The sequence below is a fragment of the Somniosus microcephalus genome, chromosome 14 (genome assembly GCF_052327205.1).
Source record: "Somniosus microcephalus isolate GS21.2 chromosome 14, FLI_Smic_1.0, whole genome shotgun sequence".
NCBI lineage: Eukaryota > Metazoa > Chordata > Chondrichthyes > Squaliformes > Somniosidae > Somniosus > Somniosus microcephalus.
This window is the reverse complement of record NC_141000.1, coordinates 76,384,422-76,408,345: the sequence shown is the minus strand read 5'-3', so window position 1 is coordinate 76,408,345 and position 23,924 is coordinate 76,384,422. Positions and strand designations below refer to the sequence as shown.

Here is a 23,924-nt window from a genome sequence, read left to right as displayed (position 1 = left end):
GAGTGGTGCCATTCACCGCATTGGTCGGACAGTGGCAAAGGATGCTGATCTGATGCGCAAGTGGAACGAGAGAGGTCCAAAAGTTCATGCCCTTACCATTGGGGCCCAGAACAGGGTCGGCATCTCCAGTGGCGACGGGGCCAATCAGCCGGCCTCCCATAATGCGCTCCACACGCTGGTCGAGGTCGGAGAGCTCTTTGATGTCAGGACGGCCTCCCCCGGTCTCAGTTTGGTTGCGCCGGTTGTGTGCAACCTTGGCCTGCAAGAGAAAGGACGGCCTCTAAGTACAGTGTGTAGCCCTGATCTTGTCTGCACTGCCTCCCATGGTCGAATAGCTTGGACAGTGTGTAGCCCTGATCTTGTCTGCACTGCCTCCCATGGTCGAATAGCTTGGACAGTGTGTAAAGTGCTGAATGTGCAAGTGATTTTCATGCCAGTCCCATAGCTGCTGGATGAGGGCCGGCCATTAGGGCTTTCAGGTCCCTTTGCCCATAATGTGAGGTGCACATGCAAGGATGAGGAGGACACTGGAAAGGGTACTCACCCTGACAACCCGAGTGAGGTTGTTGAACTTCTTCCGGCATTGCACAGCAGTCCTGGCAACCACGCTGTTGGAAGAGACCCTGTTGGACACCTCCCTCCAGGCTTTCCGGTAGGCGCTGGGCAGCGGCCTCTTGCCACCTTCTGGGTACAAAACATGGCGCCTGCGCTCCACTCCGCCAACCAGCACCCTCAGGTCACCGTCGCTGAAGCGCTGCGCTCTCTCCCTGGCCTTCTCCATAGTCCTGGGCGTTGTACAGGTGAAGCTGAAGTGGTCAGGCCTAGGTTGAGGGCTGCAGTGTGCAGGGCGTGGCAGGCAAACAAATCGACCCTCCCCCTTTAAGAGCTGACCGGCGCCAGAGTGTCTGCCGTCAATCAAAAACTCGCCGCACCTGCGCTGCGCCCGGCCTCGGTGGTATCGCTCAGCACCGCCGGCTTAGCGCCTAAAGATAGTCGTGCATCGCCTGTTTTAGCGCTGCAGCAGCCTCTTGGGGCGATGCGACTGAATATCAGCGAAGGGGGCGCGACTTTGCGCCGGGCGCTAACTTTAGCGGCCGCCCGACTTTACCGCCCCAAAAGTGGCTATACTGAATTTCTAGGCCATAGTTTCTAGCTTGTACAGCTCAGGAGAAATATTGAGGCTAGGACACAAAATGGCATTGCTTGGACAAACTCTGAGGATGAAGCCATAGTACCAGACAGTGGTCTTCCTTCTCCACATTCACATTTTTAAACAGGCTTCTCCACATTCACATTTTTAAGCAGGCTTCTCCACATTCACATTTTTAAGCAGGCTTCTCCACATTCACATTTTTAAGCAGGCTACTGGAACAAAAATAACTTTTTTAAACATTCCTGTGGGGCCAGAAGGAGCAGGAGTGCCCCTCCCAGCTCTACAGCGCTCATCAGCCCCCATTCCGTTCCCCTTCTCTCCCCTTTTAAAAAAAACTTGCACTTATGTAGCACCTTATCACAACAACAACTAATACAAGTTGTTGTTGTCACCACTCCTAGAATGTTCAAAAACACTTCACAATTAATTAGTTTTCAAGTGCAGTCACTTATTATGCAGGCAAATGCAACAGATATTTTGAAACAACAATGCGATTAATGACCAGTTAATCTGTTTTTGGTTGTGTTGGTTGAGAGAGAAGCGCTGGCCAGAACCCCAAGAGAATTCCCTGCTGTTCTTTGAAGAGTACCACGGGATCTTTAACATTCATCTAAACACAGTAATGATATCAGGCTGATTAACGTCTCTTCTGAAGGACATGTAGAGGCACAGCATCATATCGGAAGGTAGAGTGACCAGAGAGTATCAAAATAAATACAACATGTGCCTATATTTGGAAACTTTGTTTGAAATAAAGACTGTCAACTAACCAGCATGCATATGGGCATCTTCTGCTGTATCTGCAGCAGTAGAACTGCCAATCTCGATCCAGAACAGCCTCAAAGTACCGGCTTTGTACTCCTGCTACAATACCATTGTTTGAACAAGTTTGATACCTGAAAATAAACATAATGATCAAATGTTATCATTTTCAAAGCACGCTGTAAATAAGTGAGTGTATGCAGGTTATTTGAACATCAACTTAGGAGCATTTTTGTTACCAGCATATGCAGTTCCACCAATATTAATGACTTTAGACTAGCGTGTACTACTAACACATGAACCCTTGATTGTGATGTCTAATTTTCCAGAGTACACATACTATATTATTACACAGAACAATAGAATCACATCCAAATAGAAGGCTAATGATATTTCACCAGTTGTCTGAATAGTTTGCTTTTTAGTATCCAGTGAAAAAGAACAAACATGCCAACGATCTGATGGGATCATTCAGATCTAAACTGTAATTTTCTCAGTCTGATTAATAAGTTAAAAGTATGTAGGCAGGGGGGAGGGGGGGGAGTTTCCTGGGTTTGTGCCTGGTGTACTGGATTGCCTGAACACAGTGAATAACGGAAAACCCATTTGAACAATGCTCACGCCTGTAAAGGAACTTGCCTGATTTTCTTCTCATTTAAATTAATGGAGGAAAATTGGGCATTTCCTTGACATGTGTTTGCTCCACTGGGGTAAACTTTTGTCTTCATCATAATCTGGCAGGGCAGACTCAGGAAAACCTCCCATTTAAGGCTTTAACCCTCCTCAACATACAGAAATCTTTAAACAAAATCCAGTCCAACTTTTTAAACATTGTTAAGTAGTTATTTTAAGTTTCTGTAGCAGCGTGTACTTACATTAATTAATGTAATGAATCAATAAAATGGTTGGCATGTAGTTTGCAGCAGCTTAAATTAAATGGATATGTTTTGCTATATGTTATATATGTGACAGCAAACAGTGCAGCAGTTGGGAGATTTTGGCTATACTAATCAAACGTACAGTTTATTGTACATAAAGGGCTGGATTTTATCATTGGGGGCGGGACTGCTGGTTGTCGGGTTTCAGACCCGACCCCAACGACGTCCGGCCAACCACACTATTTTCCCTTGATTGACCTTGTTAAGCCCACCCGGCGGGCTTAGCAGGCCAATTAAGGGAAAGCCGGTGACAGAGGATGTCAGCGTATGACGTTTCATCTGTCAAAAATTTTTTGACAGATGAATTATCAGCGTGGAGAATTGTCAGCTTAGAGAAGCTGTCAAACCCTGACAATCTCTGTTTTATGGTGAGCCCTTACTGAAGGCTCACCAAAACCTATTTCCTCTACAGAAATCAGATGGCTGCTGCATTGAAGAATGCTGCAGCCATTCTGTCATCTGTGCCATTGAGATGAGGCCCCTCCGGATCCCCAAGGGTTGAAGCCTGCAGAAAGCAACAAAGGTAAGTAAACTTTTTCTAACACTTTACACTCACCTCTCATACTTACCTCTCCACACTTGTACCCATCACTCACCTCCACAGTGGACTTTTGGATCCCTCTCATCCCCGCAGACCCACTGCTCACCTCGCTGACCCTGGCGGGGATCCCGACATCGGGAAGCCCGCACTTGATGGGGTAAAATGGGGATAAGTCTCTTAACTGCCTGTTAATTGGCTGTAATCCCCTTTCCGTCTTGATGAGACGGGTCCCTGCGCGAGTTGGGGACCTGCCTCCCGGGAAGATGGCATGGAGGCGGGTTGGGAGTGGATTCGGTACCCGCTCTCAGTGTCAGCCATTTTCCCGGCAGTCCCGCCTCCATACCCGCCTCCCCAGGGCTGGCAAAATTTCCCCCAGGATCTTTCAAAATCTCAAAGGCGCTTTTTCAGATACAAAAATGATCACGTACTGTGGCAGTTGAAGAAAATCTATACCTCTTAATGTCCTAGCTTTATGAAACTGGAGGTGGAGATGGCCATGGAGAAACTACTGTTATTACTACAATAATATATATTTGAGAATAAATATATTTTGTATAAATCAATAAATGTTTATTAATGAAGATTGACTTTTTCTTAAATTGCAAAATTTATGTGCAGGTGCAGAACACCACCTTTGGAAAAAGAGCATTTGAGTGTTGAAAAGACAAACAATAAGACTGGGTAAATCAAGAAGTAGTATTTAGGTATTGCCAAAATTAGGTTTTAAAAGCCTGAAGGTCAAGACAGAGATTAAATTATGCAATGCAATTATTGAACAGCATGGATTTTTAAAAGGCAGGTCATGCTTGACTAATTGAACTAAATTTTGCAAGGAAATCATATAGTATATAAATAAAGGAAATGCAATAGATGTTATATATAATATATATATGATTTTCAGAAGCATTTGGTAAGATGTAAAATAAGAAACTTGTTGAAAAAATAAAGACACGTGGTACTAATAGGATCATAGGAAGGCTGTTAAAGCCATGGAAATTGTGCAGTGGCGATACACTAGAATTATATCAAAAATGAGAGGTTATAATAAAGAAAGGCTCGAAAAATTAGCAGGAACATGGAAGGTTAAGGAGGATCTTATAGAGGTTATGAAAGATTTTGAGAGGGTAAACAGTGAAAGATTGGGGCAGACTTTCTTGTTATTGCCCCAGGGCATGTCTGAATCTCCTGGGCACTATGAATAAAGGAGAATTGGGCAGGAAGGATTGCACACCCGTAACAAAGCCGGTCTGATTTTCCACCCATTGATTTAAATGGGTAAAAAATAAAGATGGCTCCATTATTGTCATGCAGTCTTCCCCATCCAATTTTCATCCAATATGCCCAGAAAATCTGTCTGATGATTTCCACTGGTTGGTGAATCGGTAACAAAGTGCATAACCGTAGGGTTATTACTAGAATGAAGGGGGAACTTAGAAGAAATGTTTTCACACAGAGTGTTATTAGAACATGGAATGCTTTACTACAAGTGACTATTGAGGCAGAAACTATAACATACTTTAAAATGGAATTGGATATGCAATTGCAAAGTAAGAATATAAAAGTATATAGGGAAAGGGCAGAGAAATGGGATTAGAGTTAAAAGAAATCTAGTTGAAGGCAAATGGCCTTTTGCTGTGCTGTAATTTCATTGATTCTATGATTATGAGACAGAGGGAGTAAACCGGAGGAGATTAAGAAAATAAAAACGGGATTGTTAACCACTTCAGAGCACCAGAATGTCATTGCAGATGTTAGCAATATCTATAGGTGGGCAAGTGGATTTCAAACATAAGCAATGAGCTTCATGCATCACACCTTGTTTATATTTGTTGACACCAATTTCTGGGGAAAAAAACTTGCCATTAAAAGATAATTGGGGATCTGACAGCAGCTTGCAAGACCCAAAGAAATGTTAGTCCCTGATGCTATCGGAGGTTGCCACATGCCACTGATAGAGGAGAGCTATGTGCCTGTCATGGACTGCACCCCTTTAATGCAAAACTCCTCAATGAGAGGTGGTGATGGTACTGCAGGCAATCCCAAGTTACAACTATACAAGTAATTCTTTATTCTCTCATACAGTTATAACATGTTCAAATAGCCTGCTTCAAACTTGTTGGCCTGGATTTTCCAATACAGGCACAGTTCAGACCTGAATGACTAGTGCCTGGTTAAAACAGACAGAAATGGATATGTGTGATTTACACCCAATTTTCTGCGGTTAGCTCATTTGCATAGCTTCAGTTCAAATTGGTGCAAAAAATTCCATGCAAGAGAAATATAAAGGGAATGGGGCTTTCATGTTTGGTATCTTTTCACCATTTTTCACAAAAAGGATTTTGTAAAGAATTACTTTAACGGTTGTGTTTTAAAGCATGATTTATTCATGCAGGTTATAAAAGGGGTCTGAGGCATTAGGTAATTAAGATGCAAATGCACTGGTTTTAATGTTGTTTTCCCATTGATTGTAAATAAACAAATCATTAGCCTGTCTGGGCAATTGAAAACCACCCATTGTATTGGAAAGTCTTTGATTCTGTTTGCTGGGTATGAACAGCAAGAGATAAAACATCAAGACAGACCCAGGCAGGGAGGCTTTTTGAAACAGGAAAGTTGTGAAGGTATTTTGCTATCGTGTAAGTTGTGAAGGTAGTCAGGTTTGTCAATGGGAAAGCTGTGGGGACTTTTGCTGAGGCAAAGCGATTAGAAATGCTGAAGGACAATTAGAATCCATTTGTTTAAGTCAAGTAAGATGGCTCATAGAGTCATAGAGTCATAGAGTTTTACAGCACAGAAAGAGGCCCTTCGGCCCATCGTGTCTGCGCCGTCCATCAATCCCTTTTGAAGAAGGGTCAAACCCGAAACGTCAACTCAAATTTCTCTCCACGGATGTTGCCTGACTTGCTGAGTTTTTCCAGCATTTTCTGTTGTTATTCCAGACTAATCCCATTTTCCAGCATTTGGTCCATAGCCTTGTATGCAATGGCATTTCAAGTGCTCATCCAAATGCTTCTTGAATGTTGTGAGGGTTCCTGCCTCTACCACCCTTTCAGGCAACGAGTTCCAGATTCCAACCACCCTCTGGGTGAAAAAGTTCCTCCTCAAATCCCCTCTAAATCTCCTGCCCCTTACCCTGAATCTATGCCCCCTTGTTATTGACCCCCCTACTAAGGGGAAAAGTTCCTCTTTATCTACCCTATCTATACCCCTCATCATTTTGTACACCTCAATCAGGTCCCCCCTCAGCCTTCTTTGCTCCAAGGAAAACAACCCCAGCCTGTTTAGTCTTTCTTCATAGCCGAGGCGCTCCATCCCAGGTAACATCCTGGTGAATCTTCTCTGCACCCTCTCCAAAGCAATCACATCCTTCCTATAGTGAGGCGACCAGAACTGCACACAGTACTCCAGCTGTGGCCTCACCAGCATTTTGTACAGCTCCATCATAACCTCCCTGCTCTTATATTCTATGCCTCGGCTAATGAAGGCAAGTATCCCATATGCCTTTTTAACCACCTTATCTACCTGTTCCGCTGCCTTCAGGGATCTATGTACATGTACACCAAGGTCCCTCTGACCCTCTGTACTTCCTAGGGTCCTACCACTCATTGTGTATTCCCTTGCCTTATTTGTCCGTCCAAAATGCATCACCTCGCACTTTTCAGGGTTAAATTCCATTTGCCACTTTTCCGCCCATCTGACCAACCCGTTTATATCGTCCTGTAGCCTGAGGCTTTTTTCCTCGCAATTTACCACCCCACCAATTTTCGTGTCATCTGCGAACTTACTGATCATACCTTTTACATTCTCATCCAAATCATTTATGTAGATCACAAACAGCAAGGGACCCAGCACCGATCCCTGAGGTACCCCACTGGACACAGGCTTCCAGTCACAAAAGCAACCTTCGACCATCACCCTCTGCCTCCTACCACTCAGCCAGTTTAGGACCCAACGCGCCAAGGCCCCCTGGATCCCATGGGCTCTTACCTTCTTGACCAGTCTCCTATGCGGGACTTTGTCAAAAGCCTTACTGAAGTCCATGTAAACCACATCCACAGCATTTCCCTCATCCACACTCCTAGTCACCCCCTCGAAAAATTCAATCAGATTTGTCAGACATGATTTACCCTTGACAAAGCCATGCTGACTATCCCCGATTAATCCTTGCCTCTCCAAGTGGAGACTAATTTTGTCCCTCAGAATTTTTTCCAATAATTTCCCTACCACAGATGTTAGGCTCACTGGCCTGTAATTCCCTGGTTTATCCCTGCTACCCTTCTTGTATAATGGTACTACGTTAGCTGTTCTCCAGTCCTCTGGTACATCCCCTGTGGCCAGAGAGGTTCTGAAAATTTGTGTCAGAGCCCCTGCAATCTCTTCCTTTGCCTCCCACAACAGCCTGGGATACATCTCGTCCGGGCCTGGGGATTTATCCACTTTTTGGCCTGCTAAAACCGCTAGTACCTCCTCCCTCTCGATGCTAATATGTTCAAGTATGTCACAGTCCCGTTGCCCGATTTCTATGTCTACATCGTCTTTCTCCATAGTGAACACAGATGCAAAAAATTCATTTAAAACCCCGCCTACATCATCTGGCTCTACACACAGATTGCCACTTTGGTCCCTAATGGGCCCTACCCTTTCCCTGGTTATCCTCTTGCCCTTAATATACTTATAAAACATCTTAGGATTTTCCTTTATTTTGCTCGCCAATGTTATTTCATGGCCCCTCCTCGCCCTCCTAATTTCTTTTTTAAGTATGCCCCTGCACTTTTTATACTCCTCTAGGGCTTCCTCCGTCTTTAGTCTTTTGTAACTGCCAAAAGCCCCCCTTTTTTTCCTAATGCATTTTTGTATATCCCTTGTCATCCAAGGTTCCCTTTGCTTGTTGGTCCCACCCTTGACCTTTACAGGAACATGTTGGCGTTGTACTATCTCTATTTCCCTTCTGAAAGTCTCCCACTGTTTTGATGTGGATTTTCCTATAAGTAGCTGCTCCCAGTCCACTTTGGCCAGATCCTGCCTTATCATATTAAAATCGGCCTTCCCCCAATTTAGAACCCTTATTTCCGGGCCGTCTTTGTCTTTTTCCATGACCACCTTAAATCTCACCGAATTATGGTCACTGTCGGCAAAATGCTCTCCTACTGACACTTCCACCACTTGCCTGGCTACATTCCCTAGAATTAGGTCCAGTACCGCCCCCTCTCTTGTAGGACTTTCTACATGTTGGCTCAAAAAGCTCTCCTGGATGCACTTTAAGAATTCTGCACCCTCTAAGCCTTTCACACTCTGACTATCCCAATTAATATTGGGGAAGTTGAAATCCCCCACTATTATTACCCTATTATTTTCGCACTTCTCTGAGATTTGCCTACATATCTGTTCCTCTATCTCCCCCTGACTGTTTGGGGGCCTATAGTACACTACCAGCAAAGTGCTTGCCCCCTTTTTGTTTTTAAGTTCTACCCATATGGCCTCATTAGAGGAACCCACTAATATATCATCCCTCCTTACAGCAGTAATTGACTCCTTAATTAATATTGCAACACCCCCTCCCCTTTTACACCCCCCTCTGCCTCGCCTGAAGATTCTATACCCCGGAATATTGAGCTGCCAGTCCTGACCCTCCCTCAACCATGTCTCCGTGATAGCAACAATATCGTACTCCCATGTGTTCAGCAACAACTTCAGTTCATCCACCTTATTTGCAAGACTCCTTGCATTAAAATAAATGCCTTCCAGCCTTGCCATATTCCCTTTTGCCTTCACATATTTGCTCTGCCTTCCCAGCTGACTTGTTTTTTCCTCCGTATTTGGCTGTAAATCACCCCCTACTATAGCTCCACTCTCTATCCCATCCCCCTGCCAAGAATCCATTTGTTTAAGTCAAGTAAGATGGCTCACTGTGGGGTAGTGTAGTGTGTTTTCTATTTTATATTATTATGAAAAGGTAAATTGTACAGATTGAATTAAGTTTTTTTTATTCGTTCACGAGTTGTGGGCGTTGCTGTCAAGGCCAGCATTTATTGCCCATCCCTAATTGCCCTTGAGCAGGTGGTGGTGAGCCGCCTTGAACCACTGTGGCCCGTCTGGTGAAGGTACTCCCACAGTGCTGTTACAGAGGGAGTTCCGGGATTTTGACCCAGCAACTATGAAGGAACGGCGATATATTGTCAAGTCAGGATGGTGTGTGACTTGGATGGGAAATTGGAGGTGGTGGTGTTCCCTTGCGCCCTTGTCCTTCTAGGTGGAAGAGGTCGCGGGTTAGGGAGGTGCTGTCGAAGAAGCCTTGGCAAGTTGCTGCAGTGTATCTTGCAAATGGTACACACTGCAGCCACAGTACGCCGGTGGTGGAGGGAGTGAATGTTTAAGGTGGTGGATGGGGTGCTGATCAAGTGGGCTGCTTTGTCCTGGATGGTGTCAAGTTGGAGCTGCACTCATCCAGGCAAGTGGAGAGTATTCCATCACACTCCTGACATGTGCCTTGTAGATGGTGGAAAAGCTTTGGGGAGTCAGGAGGTGAGCCACTCACCGCAGAATACCCAGCCTCTGACCTGCTCTTAGCCAAATGGACCTGATCATAACTGCTGTTCCGTATGTTTACCTTACTGGGATATAAAGCAATGTAACGATTTGTATGTGGCCTTGTCTCACCATTTGTTTTCTTGGTCTGCCTTTGGAGAGATTGAGGAAGCACATGTGAAAGACATGAATATCCAGTCCAGATCACTAAGGGATGCTTTTGTTACATCCTTGGGTTACGCTATTGTACTGTGAGTCAAGTCCCATAACAGACAGTCAGACCACTACAGACTAATGCCACTGAACCTGGGAGGGTATCTACAGCAGATTCAAATTTTTAATAGAGGCAATTAAATGGGAGGAGGGGCAGAATTCTTTGGAAAAGTTCAGAAGGCATCTCAATGCATTATTTGCCTTTGCCAAGGTTAAAAGGGGAGGGAAGTAAGAAAAGCCAGACAAAAATTAAGGCGGTTAAAAAACACAATGGCCTGGAATTTGCGGTCAGGACGACGGCAAACTGTCAGTGTTCGCCGTCATTCCGCCTTTGAAACTGACCGCAACTTCGGGATTTGGCGCATGTGCAGACGCATGCGGAAATCCCAAAATTGCGGGTCTGTCCTTGGCAGCTCTGAAACAGGCTGCACAGTCCACCCCACCACCTCCTCCCCCGCCCCCTCACAGAGCCGGTAATCTGTGTAATCAGCCAAATCATTGAAACTGATGAAAACTTCGGCTCCTCCGCAGTAATTACGCTGTTAAATTCCCCACTAAAAGTTAGACCCAAAGGGATTAGGTGTAACTGGGATTTTGACAGTGTTATTACTGCTAAACAAATGTTAAGGGCCTGGAAAACTAATTTTAATTTTGCGCAGTGTGAAATTTGTCCATTTTAATAAGAATTAACATTTTTAAGAAACTTTTCAACAAAAAATTTAATTTTTTTTTAAAGTTTGTCCATCTTTATTTCAGGTTTGCCTTTTTCCCATGTGAGAATCCCAATCTTTGTTTTGCTCTCTCTAACATTTATAAAAAGTTAGAATTTTAAGAGCTTACTCACTTCCTTGTTTGCTGTCTGTGAGAATTCTGCATTTTGATTGGCTGCTTAGACAGCCTATTGACGTCACAGCAGTTCGCACAAGGGAATCCCCATTATACTTCTGTTAATTTTGAATTGAAGGTCAGAAAACCCAACGTTCTCAACACAGGGATCACGAGATCCTTGTGCGATGCATACTTTGGGGCCAGCGGCGAAGACGTCGCTGATGACCGCAAAATCCGATCCAATATGTAGTTATGTGTCTGCAGACATGTGACCGAGCAGCCCAGCACCCATCTCCTGCTGCATGTGGTTGCAAGGAGGGTGGCCCTCTGTGCCACTCCATGGCACCACTCCCATAGGTTAACATTGCAGGATGCCTGTGAGGAGGTGGAGCTTAGATTAAAGTCACAGCTGATCATTATTGTCACTGGATATGCCAGCCCTAAACTGTATAGTAGCTGCAGGGGCCCTTGCAGTAGATGGCACAGCTCTGTATCTGCTGCCCCAGACACTGTCAAGACAGTTCTCCATAGTCATTGCTGCACATCTCTGCAGATATGGTTGGTGACATCTTGGCAGGTATGACATATCAGAATATGCTGCCTGCTGGTATGTCTGCTTTCTTGCATGTCAAGGAAGCATTCAACCTGAAAGTTAGTGAGACATTCAAATATTTTAGTGATGCCATTGGCTTTGCTGTCCCAGCTTCCTTTGGGAAGAGAAGCCTCCACATGCACTAATTGTTTGCCAATTGTCTTAGCTACTTGGCAGTGGCAGATGTGAAGCCTCCAGAAGGTGGGCATAGAGCGAGCACCTCTCATGTAGTTAACCAGCCACTGAACATGAGAAAGTATCTATAGCAGATTCAAATTTATAATAGAGGAGTGATCAAATAGAGGGGGTAGAAAAATGTGAACAAATGGTATAAAGCTTCATTGAGAACCCATGTGCTGGTGGAAAAAACTAAAAAGAGGAAAAACAGTCAAAAATGAGTGGAACTATTGTAGAATCAAGGTACTCGCATGTGCCCTTACACCGGTCCCCACAACAGCTCATTCCCTAGTAATGCTGGATGCCGATTTCAGAATGGCATCCTTTAGAAACAAAGTCCTACATGCCTAAACAGTGAGAAATAGCACGCAAGATGTCCCCACCCCTAATTGGATATTTAAAGAAGCAACTGTCTGTCCAAGCTGGCACTTCCTATACTGCTGGATTCCTGGAAACTAGGTGTGGTGCAATGTGGGTGGAGTTACGGCTTGGCAAAACACTGGCCCATTTTCCACTGCCAGCTGCGTGGTTTACACCACCACATTGGGCAGCCAGCAGCTGTTACCTCTGTTGGAAAGAGAGACAGCATGTGAGCTCCATTAATGGTGTGTTTATATTGAAGAACTGTTTCCACTGGTTACAGGTGTGTGTCAGTATTAGAGGTCACAGATCTGGACACTTTGTGATGATGCTACCATGTGGTCAGCTTTATTTCTCAGGACATCATACTTTCAGACCCCCAGAAATTTACACAAAGCAAACCCTAAATACATTTAAATCATGTAAAGCTTAGAACTGTATATTTGAATTAACTCCCTCAAGTATTATATATTGGATATTTAAACGATTGGCATGTCACTGCTCTGTACCCATCCCTTCTCAGCCTCATTAAAAACAAATGGTTTGACTTTGCTCGTCTTTTATCCTCCCTACTCACGTAGGTGCAACAACTGAAAACATTATGACGCAGGAAGTAGAGGGCCGCCACATACATACCCTGCTCACATGACTTAGCTCAAAGCTCATTTAAATCAATTATCATTCTTGATACTGAAGTTGAACAAAACTATCTGATTTAGTGTTGTCAAACTGTGTTCCATTAAAAAAAATCTCTTATCTTCTGACATCCATCTAGCTAAAGATGCTTGTAATGGTAAGTCTGCAATATAAGAATATAAGAAATAGGAGCAGGAGTAGGCCATTTGACCCCTTGAGCCTGCTCCGCCATTCAATAAGATCATGGCTGATCTGATCTTGGCCTCAACTCCACTTTCCCGCCCTCTCCCCATAACCCTCGACTCCCCTGTAGCTCAAGTATCTGTCTATCTCCGCCTTAAATATATTTAATGACTCCGCCTCCACAGCTCTCTGGGGTAGAGAATTCCAAAGATTCACGACCCTCTGAGAGAAGAAATTCCTCCTGATCTCAGTCTTAAATGGATGACCCCTTATTCTGAAACTATGCCCCCTAGTTCTAGATTCCCCCATGAGGGGAAACATCCTCTCTGCATCTACTCTGTCGAGCCCCCTCAGAATCTTATATGTTTCAATAAGATCAATTCTCATTCTTCTAAACTCCAATGAGTATAGGCCCAACCTGCTCAACCTTTCTTCATAAGACAACCCCTTTATCTCAGTGAACCTTCTCTGAACTGCCTCTAATGCAAGTATACCCTTCCTTAAATAAGGAGTCCAAAACTGCATGCAATACTCCAGGTGTGGTCTCACCAACACCCTGTACAGTTGTAGCAAGACTTCCCTACTTTTATACTCCATCCCCCTCGCAATAAAGGCCAACATTCCATTTGCCTTCCTAATTACTTGCTGTACCTGCATACTAACAAAACGTGTCTCTATCATTTTTATTTCTCTCTGTGCTTCATTTATGATTCTTTCTGCTCTTTCTTTTCTTTGTCTCTCATTCTTCTCTTCCACTTCTGTCTCTCTCTCTCTCCTCCACATTCACAGAGAATGCCATTCATAACTTTGGTTAAGGCTGTTTTGGTGCTGTGGAAGGGGTGGAAATCTGATTAGAGGAATGCAAAGGATCAACAGTGGTTATTTTTGAGAAGGTGATGTTGATAGCAGTTTCAAAAAGGTGGGAGACAGTCCCTGAGAAGTTGGAAGCATTTACAAATTTACAATATCATGTAGCATACTTGCCAGGAAGGAAAGTTGGGTGGTCAGGAGTTTAATGAGAATAGGGTTGAGGGAGCAGGAGTTGGGTCTCATGAATGAGATGAGGGTGGAGGGGAGATGGGGCAGAAACAAGAGAGAGACAGGGGTTTAGGACTAGAATGGGAGGGGAACTGGGGGAGGTTTAATATTGTGGGCAAGGGGAAAGCAACGGAGACAGCTGAGTAGATAGTCTCAATCTTGGTGACAAATGAATCCATGAGCTCTTTGCACTTATTGTTAAAGGTGAGGGTAGAGGGACATGTGGAGAGGGCTTAAGGAGATGGTTGGTAGTGGAGGAAACAGCCGGTGGTTATCTTTGCACGATGATCCTGGAGTAGTGAGCCGTTTTGAAGTAGGAGAGCACTACTTATTCATAGAGCTACCTTTGTGCTCCAGGATGCTATTAGCGCAATGGATGATTTTGGCAGAGGAGAGTGAGGCCCAGTAGAGCTTGATGTGGTTAAGCCAAATCTGGCAATGGATGGCTAAGCCAGTTATGCACCAGATATGTTCAAATTTGCAATCCTTGGATGAAGGACCGAGGGAACAAAAGTGATGGGAGACAGTGAAGATTTTGGTGGGACCGAGGATATTGAAAGTAAAGGTGAGAAATGGGATTGAAAGCGGATAGGGGGATGTGGGTGGTGAGGAATACAAGAAGGTGCTTAGAGATAGTCATATTAACAATCAACATCACAGGAGTAGAGAGGCCACAGAAGATGGTGAGGTTGAAACGGTGGCCATGAATGTGGGTAGGAATTTACATTTCTTTCCCATTCTCTATTCTCTTTTTTATTCTTTATTATTCTAACTTTAATTTAGCTTAATTTCTATCCAATTTACTGTATTCTATCTATTCTAAGCTTACATTCCCTTACTTTTCTGTGTCTCATGGGCTCCTCAAACAATTTTGGAGGTAGGAACATTATCGAATACATTTAACTCAAATTGGCTAAAATCCATCTTCAAAGGGCTTTTTTTAGCTGATGAAATGACACAAATCCAAAGATTGATATGGTCATAACATTACCAGGGCAATTGTTGCCATGTCAAACCTGGAAAGGCTGCAGTGGAACAAACTATCTCATCTATGACCCAGGAGCTTGCTAGTTAAAAGAGCAGAACATAATGACAATCACAGATTCTATTTTGTTCTTTTAACTTCACTGCTAATTTCTCATTTTCTAATATTTTGAATTCCTAGGCTTATTCATTCCAATTTGAAATCCTCTGTGAGAAATGCATGAAATAAGAATTTAAAAAAATGTTTTTTTAAGACTGATTTGTCAATTGGCACATGGCACTGACATTTCCAAGAAAATTTTGCACTGAATTTAATTACAGGAAAAATTTCAATTACATTCTTGACAGCAGTAGCATTTGTCTAAGTGAAAATGACATACTCACGGTGTTTCATATAGCCATTATGAACAATTACAGTAGATGCTAATCCCCACTGGCATTCGTCAACTGTTGATCCCTACTGTTTTTGAGGTAGCTGCTAAATGTCTGGCTGTGTCCTATGACCACTTTCTGTACAGTGGACATTGCTGATCTGTAGCAACTGGCAAGATCATTCACTTTTGCCATTGAATGGATTCCCCAAAGTGGGAAGTAATCGTTCTGTCAAGCAAGTGAAATTACTGTACATTGAGCAAGCACTTTACGGTATGGATTTTAATACTGATTCCCTGGAACAGTACTGCTTATACAGGAAACTTTGGTTTATCCAGAGGTTGTAAGTCCAGAAACCTCGATCTACCGGCAGAAATCAGGAGCCGTTTTGTTAGGTTGTTTTTCTTCTCGTGGCTTTGTTTTCAACAGTCGGGCTCTGGAAAGTCTCTCTGAAGCTGTTGCTAAGCTACAGAGACACTTCCAAGGTACGGGCCAACTGTTTACAAGCTGTTGCTAAGCAACGGTGTTTGTTGTCAGATACGGAGATGAAAACCTCCGTATGCTTCAACATTAACTTTGTATGTCCGGCAGTTTTGATAGATCGGCAACAGCTCGGTCCTGTCGGTGCCAGATATAACAAAGTTTCCTGTAATACCATTTGTGAGGGCAAATCTATGGACTTACTTTTAAACAAGGATGAAAATTTTGAGCTTGACACACTAGAACATGGGAGCCAATGGAGCAAGGAAAGGACACATTGGTGGGAGTGTGGCATTTTAGTGCAGATGGAAAAACAGGTTGTAGTGTTTTGAATGAGTGGAAGCTTGTGGGGGTTCATGTGTGGAACTCAGTTATCATGGTGTCGGAGAATCCAAGCCTTGAAGTGATGAAGGCATGAAATAGAGTTTCAGCAGCAGAATGGAAGAAATAGGGACAGAGGTGGGCAATATTGCAGAGGTGGAAGAAAGTAGGTTTTGTAACAAAGCGGGTGTAGATGAGGAAGCTGAGTTTGGATCAAGCAGGACACTGAGGTTACATTTCACTTCCTAATTCAGCTTGAGATGCAGTCAGGGAAGCTGATGGAATTAAGGCTAAAGACATGAAGGTGGATGGCCTAGGTCTTGTGGACTTTAACTGGAATATGTTTTGACTCATTCAAGTCTTGGCCTTGATATCAGACAAGGAAGTTGAGACTGTGGCAACAACCTTTGGTTCAATGGAAGCAGCAGAGAGGTAGACCTGGGGTCATCGACACACAATTTCAGATAACGTCACCAAGTGACAGAATGTAGATAATGAACACTAGCTTGGAATATGATTTGAGCTTTTGAAAGGGATTCCCCCAAAACAGTATGATTTCCTTAAACAATGATTTCCCCAAATGAATTCTAACAGATTGAATGGTACTGGAACAATAACGTTTCTGTTAAAATTATCAAAAGGGGAATTTCACCTCCTAACATGTTTACAGTTGCACAAATTTAATTGAATTTGCCATCAAAAATCTCTGGTTATTTTTAAATCTATAGTATGCAACATTACATCTATATGGGAGTTGGGTGCAGAACATTGATGTATGAATACATAGCAGACTGATCCCCATGATCCTCTACACAGTGAGTTCTCAATCTTGGCTAGGTTGCTTAGAGGAGCAAATGTGCTTCACTACAGGGACCAAGGGGAAATCAAAACGTGTATCAACCTGCGGTACTCTCACCTATCTCCTAGCAGCTAGTCACAGAGGCCTGGGCACAAGTCACCTGCTCACACTCAGTGACAGAGTGATGTCTGATGTGGAAGGAAAATCAGGGCAGGAGGCAAAGGGAATGAAAGAGAACTCTAAAAATGGTGGGGCAAGAGAATATATTTTAATATTGCAGCATGAATAATCTGGATTTTGACTATATTAAAAATTATTATATTTTACTTAGGCTGAGAATTAATGAAAATTGTAACCCTGCCTTTTCAGGCCACTTAATTCAAACACTGATTATTCCACAGTTTTAGTTCATTGCTTCTTTTATAAATTATGGTCTTAAAAATGTAAATAAATGAAAGGAATTTTATTACAATAAAACCAACAGTGCTTCAAAATATTAAAATATACAGAATTACTTTAGTTAATTGTATCTGTTCTCTAATTGACTAAGTTGGTGTTGTTCGTTCAGTGGTGGTAGCATTTATCAGTGTTAAACCTATATCATCATGCAGAGTGCCACTAACACTAATCAAAGTATCCTTATCACCTAGATTTCACCTGGCAGTAATCATAGAATCATAGAAATTTACAGCACAGAAGGAGGCCATTCAGGATGTTGAATCTCAATAGCCATCTTTGCCACTCCAGTGTACAAGTCACTCCTCAAAAAGTAGCCACGACTGAAAGTATCTATACAAATCTATTTGGCTTCACTGATGAGCAACAGCCACTTGGGTATAATACCAGAGGGCTCTTAGTACTTGTGGAACTCCACTGTAGGATATGTCACTGTTTTTGAGATTGGAACAGCATAAGGAGAAAATTGGAGGAGAAAAAAGGAAAAGTACATAAGAGTCCTTCATGTACACTGCATTTTACTGTAGTTAACCTTTAAACCATTAAAAGTGTCCATAAAAGGTGTAACTTCTCATTAAAAAATGAAAATTCCTTAAATGTCGAGGTGAGAAAGGACAAATGTTCTTGAAACTTTCCAGTACTAGCAGATTTTCATATATTATATAAGTCACTTGCATAACCTCGGATCATAAAACAGGAAGAAATCTGTCAGTACCTGTGAGACTAGGACACAGGACTCTTGCATAAACATCTGATTCACATGGCTGTTTGATGTTTTCAAGAATATTTAAGCCCAGGAATTCAATGCTGACATGCCACCTGCTTCTAATTTGAAGTTCATCAGTTTCATTCAGCAGAAAACCTGGCCTGGTTCCTAATCATGCTCAGCAGTCTGAAAACGATTTGATTATTTTTACTAAAGAGCTTAATAAATATATCTGCAAAAACCAAACAGAGGTCATGTAGGGAAAAGCAAAATAATAATGATGTGCCCTGTGACTTACCATTCAAGCCCAGCTCGGTTAATATCATCCCACCAGCATTCTGTCACCTGTCCCATACCCACGGGCGTTGGTATGCAGTCGAAACTCCAAACTCTGTCAGAGCCTTGCTCTTTATCGTAGTAACTCTGTATCTCTATCAAAGCTTCCCCTGGATGACACTGGAAGTTGAAACCTTGCCTATAAAGATTGACCCAATTCACATCAGGTGGCGGATAATGCTGACCATAAACCACAATGATCAGGGTTATAAGCAAGTAAGTACTTTTAAGATGCATTTCTGCAGTCTGGATGCACTGTGTGAGACTTTGTTGCGTCCACTATTTTTATATGTGATGTAACATTTGGCAAACAGATGTTTCCAAGCCTGAATCCAAACATTTTTATCATCTGACGTGAAAGTGTGCATACGCTTCAAATCTAATACCCAGATTGTGAAACTGAGGATATTCTTTTTAAGGTGGACTATGCATTTTCATTTTCTGTTATAAAGACAAATTATATTCTTATATAGATTTGTAATAAAGGAAAATTCAGAGCTTCAACAGAATATATTGGCCACAAACAGTACATTTCACCTCACCACTAATACCAGGTCAGTGCCAATGAGTGGTATTGCAAATATTACCAGCAACACACAGATCACCAGTGTGCTCCTTCAATCATGAACATAACCATTTGAAAGTTTAGAACGACAGGATCACAAGTACATCTCCAATGTAAAAACTATTGGAAAATCTGAAGCAGAAGATCTAAATTGTGTTGTGTGATACTAGAGTGTGAAAGTATGGAATTCCTTTGCCCACTACTTTAATGGAGGCACTGATCCAAAACGGGTAATTTCACTCCATCTGAGTTCTGTAGTACATTTCAGTGGTCCTACTGTACTCCTCCTTTCCAAATGCTCAAACATTACACACTGGAGTCGTTTCTGATTTAAACCAGAAAACAATTTGAGGTGTAATATTAACAGGCCCAGAATGTACTGAGAGATGGTGTACCTCTTTATGTCAGGTTTGTGCCACTGAACTGAATCTGACCTACAGTGTTATCACGATTAACTTTTGCTAAATGCATTCTTAAAAGCCATGGCCCCAAAATTTCTGAGTCCCCAAAGCGGTGGTTTAGGTGTGTGGCAGGGTGGGACTTATCCCTGCCAAAATCCTAGGAGGCTATTCATAGTATGCACTATGTAATGGGAGGACATGAATTTGTATTCATTGCCCTCCTGCTGCTGAATTTCTCAATGAATCACGATGGGAGGAGGGTAGCATTGACCACAGATGAGGGGGGCTAAATTGGACAGGGCCCGAAAACGGGCGTGGGGATCACGATGCAGGATTAACCTGCGCCCGTTGCTTCTGATGCAGGCAGCACACCAACTTCGTGCTGCTTGCTAATTTACATGATTGTAGCATGCAGTCAGTGCTAAGTGTGCTGTTGAGTGACTGCACACCTGAGCAGGGGGTGCAAAATTGTGAGAGGCTAGCACCACTTAAAGGTAGCCTACACTACTTAAAGCTAACCTTCACTTCTTAAAGGGGAGGTGCATTGTGGCTGGAGAAGGTGCTGGAAGTCATTGTGGAAGACATTCTGGCCTGGAAGAAGACAATAATGGCACAACAGGGGAAAGAGCGAGCTCCAAGGTTTTCCGACGCTGAACTGGAGGCCTTAGTGGAGGGGGTTGAGAGGAGGAGAGATATGTTCTATCCACAGGAGACCCTCCAGACAAACTCTGCAAAGGCAGTGGGACCAGATAGGCGTGGCGGTCAATGCCAGGAGTCGAGCCCCGATGACCTGGATGCAGTGCCTCAAAAAGGCCAATGACCTCGCACAAGTGGTCAAGGTCAGTGAATGTATCTTCAAATGCTGTCTCCCACCAACTGCACCATGAGCCTCAGCAACTGCTCAATGCACCACACCCCTATCACTCACCTACCAACAATCTCTATCAATCAGGACTCATGCCTAACATTTATAGTTTCACCTCACCGTCACACACTTAGCACTACTGCATGCCTCACATCCACATCTCACAGCTTACACACACTGCCAGCTATTCAACCATGACAGCCACATTACACCACACTCACTGACACACTTCCCTCTCTCGTGCAGGATGAGGCGGCGCATAACTGGAGGCAGCAGAAGCTAAACGGCGGGGGACAGGCGCGGCTGCATATCCTTACCCCCATGGAGAAGACAGTGCTCGGCATCATTGGAGCGGCCATTGCTGAGGCCGTGGCCAGTGGCAGGGCTAAAACCATAGAAGATGACAGTATCCTGATACTTAATCCTCCTTCTCACATCCCACTTCCCCCTCATCCATGATCTCATTAAATGGCGGAGCGGGCTCGAGGGACCGAATGGCCTACTCCTGCTCCTATCTTCTATCCCATAATCTCTTCTGCTTTACAAGCTGCAGTTGGTGTAAGCAAGTACCTCTTGCTTCCCCCCTCCCCTCACCACAACTCTACCCTTGTGCCTTTCTCCTTTCAGATACCCAAGAACTGCAACCTGAACAGATAGTGGTGGAAGAGCATCAGATGGAAGAGCAGGAAGACAATGATGAAGAAGAAACACCATCACTCAATTTCACACTCGCAGCCACCAGCTCAGATACTGACACTGCATGTAATTTAGAGGAAAGCTTAGAGGCAGGATCTGCACATGGCGAGACACCGGGCACGAGTGGCCTGCAGCCAGAGCAGGGGGCAAAGGTAGCATAGATGTCAGCTTGTCGGAGGGCGAGGTTGGACACAGGTTCTGCTGCAGAGGACTCAGATGAGCACTTTGCTGGGGCAGGCTACAGAAGAAGGTTGATGGGTATGCACAATGAAATGCTTGGGAAGCCTGCCAGAAAGTCTGCGTGCAATGTCAAGGAGCATGGAGGAATCCGGCGCCAACTTGGCTTTGCGCAGAGCTTGGAGCCCATCCTTTCCAGCATGGAAGTGGTGACCAACTCCATGAACACACTTGTGGACCCAACCATGATACAGCTTCTGATGGCCAATGTCTCAGCTTCCGTTGCAGCACCAGCAGAAGCCACCCAACGTCTGGCTGCTGCAGTGGAAGCTCAGACTTCTGTCATTCAAGGTCAGCTTGCTGCCATGCAAGCTCAGACTGCTGGCATCATGGCTGTGGATACCAGTGTTCAAACAGGCTTGCAGGGTGTCACAGCAGTCCAGCAATCTGTCCTCCAACAGATTACTATGATTGCTTATGCACTGCCCTAGGGGAATGGCAGTGGCTCCATGGAGCAGGAACCCGCTGTCCTCTCTCAGGATGACAGCATTCATCCTCCCGCCACTCCCACTCTGCCAGTGCCCTTGCTGTTGCCTGTCAGGCAGCCAGCCCGCACCTTTGCTGCCAGTGCCAAGGTGGTGCAGTCTAAGACTGGGCCTTCTAGGCCCAGAGCTGCTCAAGGTCATCCTCCAAGGCCATCTGCAGTCTCCCCCACTGAAAGTCAGCAGCCTTCCACCAGCCATGCTGCAGCCACTGGGGTAGCACTGAGATACCCACAAACAGCAATGAGATAATGACTAGATAACCTGTTTTAATGATGTTGGTTCAGGAATGAATAGTGGCCATGGCACCAACAACAACAACTTGTATTTATATAGCGCCTTTAACGTAGTAAAATGTCGCAAGGTGCTTCACAGGAGCATTATAAAACAAAATTTGACACCAAGCCACATAAGATATTGGGATAGATGACCAAAAGCTTGGTAAAGAACGTCTTAAAGAAGGAGAGCTAGAGAGGCGGAGAGGTTTAAGGAGGGAATTCCAGAGTTTAGGACCTAGGTAGCTGAAGGTACGGCCGCCAATGATGGAGCGATTAAAATAGGGGATGCGGAAGAGGTCAGAATTAGAGGAGCGCAGAGCTCTCGGAGTGTTGTAGGGCTGCAGAAGGTTATAGAGATAGGGAGGGACAAGGCCATGGAGGGATTTAAAAACAAGGCTGCGACTTTTGTTGAGGCGTTGCCGGACCAGGTGCCAATGTAGGTCAGCGAGCACAGGGGTGATGGATGAATGAGACTTGTGAGTTAGGATGCGGGAAGCAGATTAAAACATCCCAAGGTGATTCACAGGAGCATTATCAAACAAAATTTAACACTGAGCCACTTAAGGAGCTATTAGGACAGGAAAACTTGGTCAGAGGTAGGTTTTAAGGAGCTTCTTAAGGAAGGAGAGAGAGCTCCAGAGCTTAGGGCCAAGGGTACTTTTACATCTATCTGAGAGGGAAGACATTGGTTTAACCTCTCACCTCCCTCAATACGTCAGCCTAGATTACGTGGCCTCTGGAGTGGTACTTGAACCCACAACCATCTGACTCAAAGGCAGGAGTGCTACCACTGAGCCAAGGCTAACACTTACATTTTTCTTCCACCTTTTTATTACTTTCAGGCAATCATTTTGTGAAAGTGATCCTTTGGCCATATTTTTAATGAAATGACAGGTTGCTGATTGGTGAATATAGAACTAGAAGTTACAATGACCTTGGTAACTAAAAATTGCACAGCAGTGTCTTTTTTCCGTGACCTTTCTGTTAATTTCCTGTAATTTAACCTGTCAGCCCTGGTAGTTCTATTAATAACTGACAAGTTGATTTGAATTAATTGGAAATATGAAAAAAGTAACAATGTTCCAGCTTGGAATCAGGAACTACGATAAATTACTGTAATAAAATAAATAGTCCACTGTAAAATTGATAATAAAATATTATAAAGATCTGAAGACCTTCAATGTTCTTTTGTGTGTGACTTTGTAGTTGAACGTGTGCTGATGGATGCAATGAATGGGTTCCTGGAATCTTGTCTTCAATTAGGATGGGACTTCAGGATATTTTGGGTTATCTGTGTGCTTTCAGACTGCAGACACATGACTTGTCTCTATATAGATGATGGCATAAGGAGGTGGATATTCATAGAACATTAAACATTTACAACAATGAAGGCCATTCTACCCTTCATATCTGTGCTGGCATTTTGCTAGAGCAATCTAAAACTATTCCCACTGTCCTGCACTCTCACCATAGTTTGGCATCTTCCTCCTCTTAAAATGTTTATTTACTTTTCTCTTAAAAGGATGCAATGGTCTCTAAGTCAATTATTCCCTTTGACAAAGCATTCCAACCTCTAACAACTCTTTGCATAAAGAAATTTCTCCGAACCTCTTTCCTCACTCACTCAGCTCCGCAATAGCCCCGAATTTAACCCGGGCGGGTTTAGGGTAGTCGGTGTATGGGGTGGGCAGGAGTACCCCACAAAGTCCTCATCATAAGACCCAGCCCATTTTAACTCCGGGTCCTCATTTAAATTTGTCTGGACTGTCCCCCACCCGAAGCTGGGGGCGAGGGGAGAATGGACGTAAAAGCTGGCGGGAGCGGGAAATCGGGCAGGAGGTTGACGCCACCGGGGATCTAAAGCAACAGTCTCAGGTATAAGGTAAATGCTGAGAGGGTGGTCTCTGAAAAGCTGCCGGTGGTGGGAGGGAGAGGGAAGGTCAGGGCTGGGGGAAGCCCAGAGATTCCTTGCGGCACCATTTTTAACTAGAGATCTCGGG

At 43.9% G+C, this 23,924-nt stretch overlaps 1 protein-coding gene across 1 annotated transcript in view; it reads right to left on the bottom strand.

Annotated features, from left to right (window-relative positions):
- The window catches only part of dpt (dermatopontin), a 42,493-nt gene extending 23,798 nt beyond the window's left edge, over positions 1–18,695 (bottom strand). The window contains exons 1-2 of the mRNA XM_086006722.1: positions 18,363–18,695; positions 1,924–2,049 (exon numbers count right to left, since the gene is read on the bottom strand). Coding sequence (XP_085862848.1) covers positions 1,924–2,049; positions 18,363–18,637 — 401 coding nt within the window. The 5' untranslated portion in view covers positions 18,638–18,695. The remainder of the gene's footprint in view (positions 1–1,923; positions 2,050–18,362) is intronic.
- Between the last annotated feature and the right edge of the window lie 5,229 nt (positions 18,696–23,924).